The 3,996-nt window shown below is 51.8% G+C and overlaps 1 protein-coding gene across 1 annotated transcript in view; it reads left to right on the forward strand.

The window, feature by feature from the left end:
- b4galnt1b (beta-1,4-N-acetyl-galactosaminyl transferase 1b) overlaps nt 1-3,204 on the forward strand; it is a 6,587-nt gene extending 3,383 nt beyond the window's left edge. Inside the window, exons 6-12 of the mRNA XM_056606227.1 lie at nt 85-122; nt 249-429; nt 533-625; nt 982-1,169; nt 1,271-1,411; nt 1,847-2,084; nt 2,987-3,204. Of these exons, the coding sequence (XP_056462202.1) occupies nt 85-122; nt 249-429; nt 533-625; nt 982-1,169; nt 1,271-1,411; nt 1,847-2,084; nt 2,987-3,204 (1,097 nt within the window). The remainder of the gene's footprint in view (nt 1-84; nt 123-248; nt 430-532; nt 626-981; nt 1,170-1,270; nt 1,412-1,846; nt 2,085-2,986) is intronic.
- The last annotated feature ends 792 nt before the right edge of the window (nt 3,205-3,996 follow it).

Consider the following 3,996-nt stretch of genomic DNA (forward strand, 5'->3'; position numbering starts at 1 on the left):
GAAATGCCTTCTCAGGGATCAGTGTTACTGCCTCACTCTCACGTGCGCCATGCGTTGGTCAACACTTTGTTTTCTGCTTTTCAGGTTTGGCCTTACATGACATCCATAAAGAAAACTACTCCGTAAGTATGGGTTATTATTCGTTTGATACGGTTTTAGGATTTTCCGTTTTAATGCTTTAGCTCTTTATGTAATTCCATTGGCAATTTTGAAACTCTTTTCAATGGCCACACACTTCTCTCGTGCAGCTGAACATCACGGCCACCTTGGGAACCCTGAACGTGGCTGCTGAGGTCGAGGGGGTAAAGGTCAAAGGGGATGGAGAGATGCACATGACCCTATCCAGTAGTCTTCTCCCCAGCCTGAATCGCCAGCTGCAGTTTGTGAGCTACACCAACACCCTGTTCCACCCCAGCACAGCCGACACCCGTGAGCCTGCCGCTGTTTCTTTTGCTGGTTGTTTTCATATTCAGTTTTTTTTTAAAAGATATTAGGTTGTTGAAATGTGTTCTTTTAATTTGTGTCATTGCAGTGCAACTTCAAACAGAAGGACATCAAGCTGCCTTCATTATCAAGATCGGTCATGGAGCTACCCCCAAACTTTACAACACAGGCCCTAAAGGAGGTAATGAGTGTGGTTGCAACGAACGCTACGCTATTTTTATCATGTGTCTGCTTATTTTTATTATTAGTATGGTTGCTAAGCTAGCCAATCTATTTTGATCATGTGTCCGATTACTCCAAAAAGCAAAGGACCTCTTCGGCGGATGGGGGCGACATCACTCTCAAAAATCAATCTAAAATGATCAACCCCATTGTTCGATCAATCGCGAGTTAGCTTCAAAGCGGCCCAAGGTCTTGGAACTCTGCGTGCTCACTCATTAGCCTCGCTGGCATTAGCATGTCAGCGGGCTCACAGAAGTTGTTTGTGAGTTCCATGTTTTGTGGTATTAACCTTGTGGTCCTCTTCTCTCCTGATAGAATACAACATCAGCGCCCTTGTCACCATCGCCACCAAAACCTTCCTGCGCTACGATAAGCTCCAGGACCTCATCGACAGCGTGAGAAAATACTACCCCACCGTTACCATAGCGATCGCTGACGACAGCGAACACCCCCAAACTGTGTCCGGCCCCTACATTGAACATTACATCATGCCTTTCGGAAAGGTAGGTCGATGCTGAGACCCCCCAGAAGGCATAGGTCTCATGTGTTACATGTTATGTGTGTCATCTATTATGAGCCTGACGTTAGCCTTGTGTGCTCGAAGGGCTGGTTCGCGGGACGAAACCTGGCGGTCTCCCAGGTGACCACCAAGTACGTCCTGTGGGTGGACGACGACTTCATCTTCTCGTCCAGCACCAAGCTGGAGAAGCTGGTGGATGTGTTGGAGCGGACCACTCTGGACCTGGTGAGGAACCTCACTGCTCACACCAGACTGAACCCTTCGGAGAACCAGGGAGGGTTAGGATAACCGGGGCTCATCCTGCTAGCAATTTGATTGGAGGACAAAGTTAGTAAGTCCGCCTAGTTTAATGAAATAATACGATAATAAGGTAAGAAGGTGCAGCTAAAGAACATTCCCTTTGGACTTTATATGGCTGCGTTGATGGTGGAATGGTGATAGTGGAACAGTTATGATGTAATGGGGACGGTGTAATGTTGTGATGGTGATGGTGTAATGAGGATGGTGTAATTGTGTGCTGTTGCTGGTGTGCTGGTGATGGTGTAACGGTGTGATAGTGATGGTGTGATCTGCGCTGGTGATGGTTTTGGTGTTGTGATGGCGACGGTGTGACAGTGTTCCAATGACGGTGTAACGGTGCGCTGTTGACTTTTCTGCCAGGTGGGCGGGGCGGTGCGCGAGGCCACGGGCTACACCTCCACCTACAGGCAGACCATCTCCATCGAGCCGGGGCAGGAGGAGGGCGACTGCCTGCACATGAGGCGGGGCTTCCATCACGCCATCGCCGGCTTCCCGGGCTGCGTGGTCACCGACGGCGTCATCAACTTCTTCCTGGCCCGCACCGAGAAGGTGCAGCAGGTGGGCTTCGACCCCCGCTTGGCCCGCGTGGCACACCTGGGTGAGTCCAGATAATGACCCTTAACGGTGAATCATTACACGGCTCTTCTCAATGCGGTATAACGCTCCGTTCACTTGCATGGGCATTCCCGACTTCTGGTTGTCAATATTTTGTTGACAATTGACCGTTGCTAAGCATAATTGACCGCTGTCGAGGAAAGTGATTTTTTTGCCTCTGATTGACGTCTTTCGTATCACTCCGCAAGGAGTCCGGTATCTTATCAACCCCAGCGTATTCGGTTGTTAAGCGACGTCAATGTCTTTGGCAAACTACTTCTCTGCTGATCGTGATCAACGCTGCGAATGGTAGCAAATTAATTGTAAGAAGTTATTTTTTCTTTTTGGCAAGTAGGGCTTCAGGTCGGGTTTATTTTCCCGATAATGACCGGCGTTCTTTACACAATCCCTTACATATTAAACCACCAGGTGCGAGTGTGATTAGCCGCTACAAGCCGTTTTGAAAATCCCACAAGTGGGCATGTCCACCTAGATGTATGCTAGATGAACAGTCTACCAGTGGACTGTAGCAAACTGTAGCAAACGTTGCTCAGCTATCGTTCATACATCTAGGTGGACAAGCCCACTTGTGATGTCAGAAGAGGCAGATTTTCCCAACGGTTTGTAACGGCTAATCACACTCAAACCTGGTGATATAATCTGTCAGCTTTAATGCTCCTTAGACGACCCTTACGCTATCTCAGATCCAAAGGACTGGCTGTCCATAAACCGCCGCGTGTCTGGATGATCTAACATGTCTGAGGTCCGCTATGAGTGCTGTTCTTTGTTCTTTAGGCTCATTGTTCCTTTGTTTCTGAACAGAAGTCGTGTCTGTGGTGAGAAGGTTCCACAGTACTCATGTGACTCTGCGTATTCGTTCATTTTGAGTGTTTCTTTTCTCTGCAGAGTTCTTCATCGACGGCCTGGGCTCGCTCCACGTGGGCTCCTGTGACGACGTCATCGTCAACCACGCCACCAAGATCAAGCTCCCCTGGGTCGGCCAATCAGAGAGCGACAAGACGTATGCCAAGTTCCGCTACCCCCCGGCGTCTTCGGACGCCGCCCACACCAAGAACGGCCTGCTGTTCTTCAAGAACCGGCTCCAGTGCATGACGCACAACTAGTCCCTCCTTTACCCTGACCACGCCCTCCTCTTCCTTGACCACGCCCGGCCTCCTCCACCTTTCACCTCCTCCGACTTTGCCACGCCCTCCTCCACCTCGGCCTCCTCCACCTTTCACCTCCTCCACCTTTACCACGCCCTCCCCACCTGGACCACGCCCTCCTCCACCTCGACCACGCCGTCCTCCACCTTGACCACGCCCTACTCCACCTCGGCCACGCCCTCCTCCACCTCGACCACGTCCTCCCACACCTCGACCACTCCCTACTCCACCTCAGCCACACCCTTCCTCCCCCTCAACCACGCCCTCCTCCACCTCGAACCATGCCCTCCTCCACCTTGACCACACCCTCCTCCACCTCGGCCACACCCTTCCTCCACCTCGGCCACACCCTTCCTCCCCCTCAACCACGCCCTCCTCCACCTCGGCCACGCCCCCCTCCACCTCGAACACACCCTCCTCCACCTCGGCCATACCCTTTCTCCTCGGACAGCTCCTCCTCCACCCTGGAGGGCACTGTGCTCCCTGAGGTGCTAGAGACGTATCAGTGGGGGGGTGTCGGGTCAGAACTCAACTGATCCCCTTTCCGATTGGCCTCCCTCCATCAGAGCTTCTGATTGGTGGAGCCCTGAGTCACGAGCTCACTGCTTCACAAACAGCATCACAGACTGCAGCTCATCCCCAGACCTGCGTAAGGAAAGCAGGCCCCCTAGAAAACATGAGGATGAGGCACCACCGGACGTAGGTCGAAACATATCCTTGTGTTCACAAGTATCCAAACTATTTAAAATG

This window comes from Gadus chalcogrammus, chromosome 13 (assembly GCF_026213295.1).
Source record: "Gadus chalcogrammus isolate NIFS_2021 chromosome 13, NIFS_Gcha_1.0, whole genome shotgun sequence".
Classification (NCBI taxonomy): domain Eukaryota; kingdom Metazoa; phylum Chordata; class Actinopteri; order Gadiformes; family Gadidae; genus Gadus; species Gadus chalcogrammus.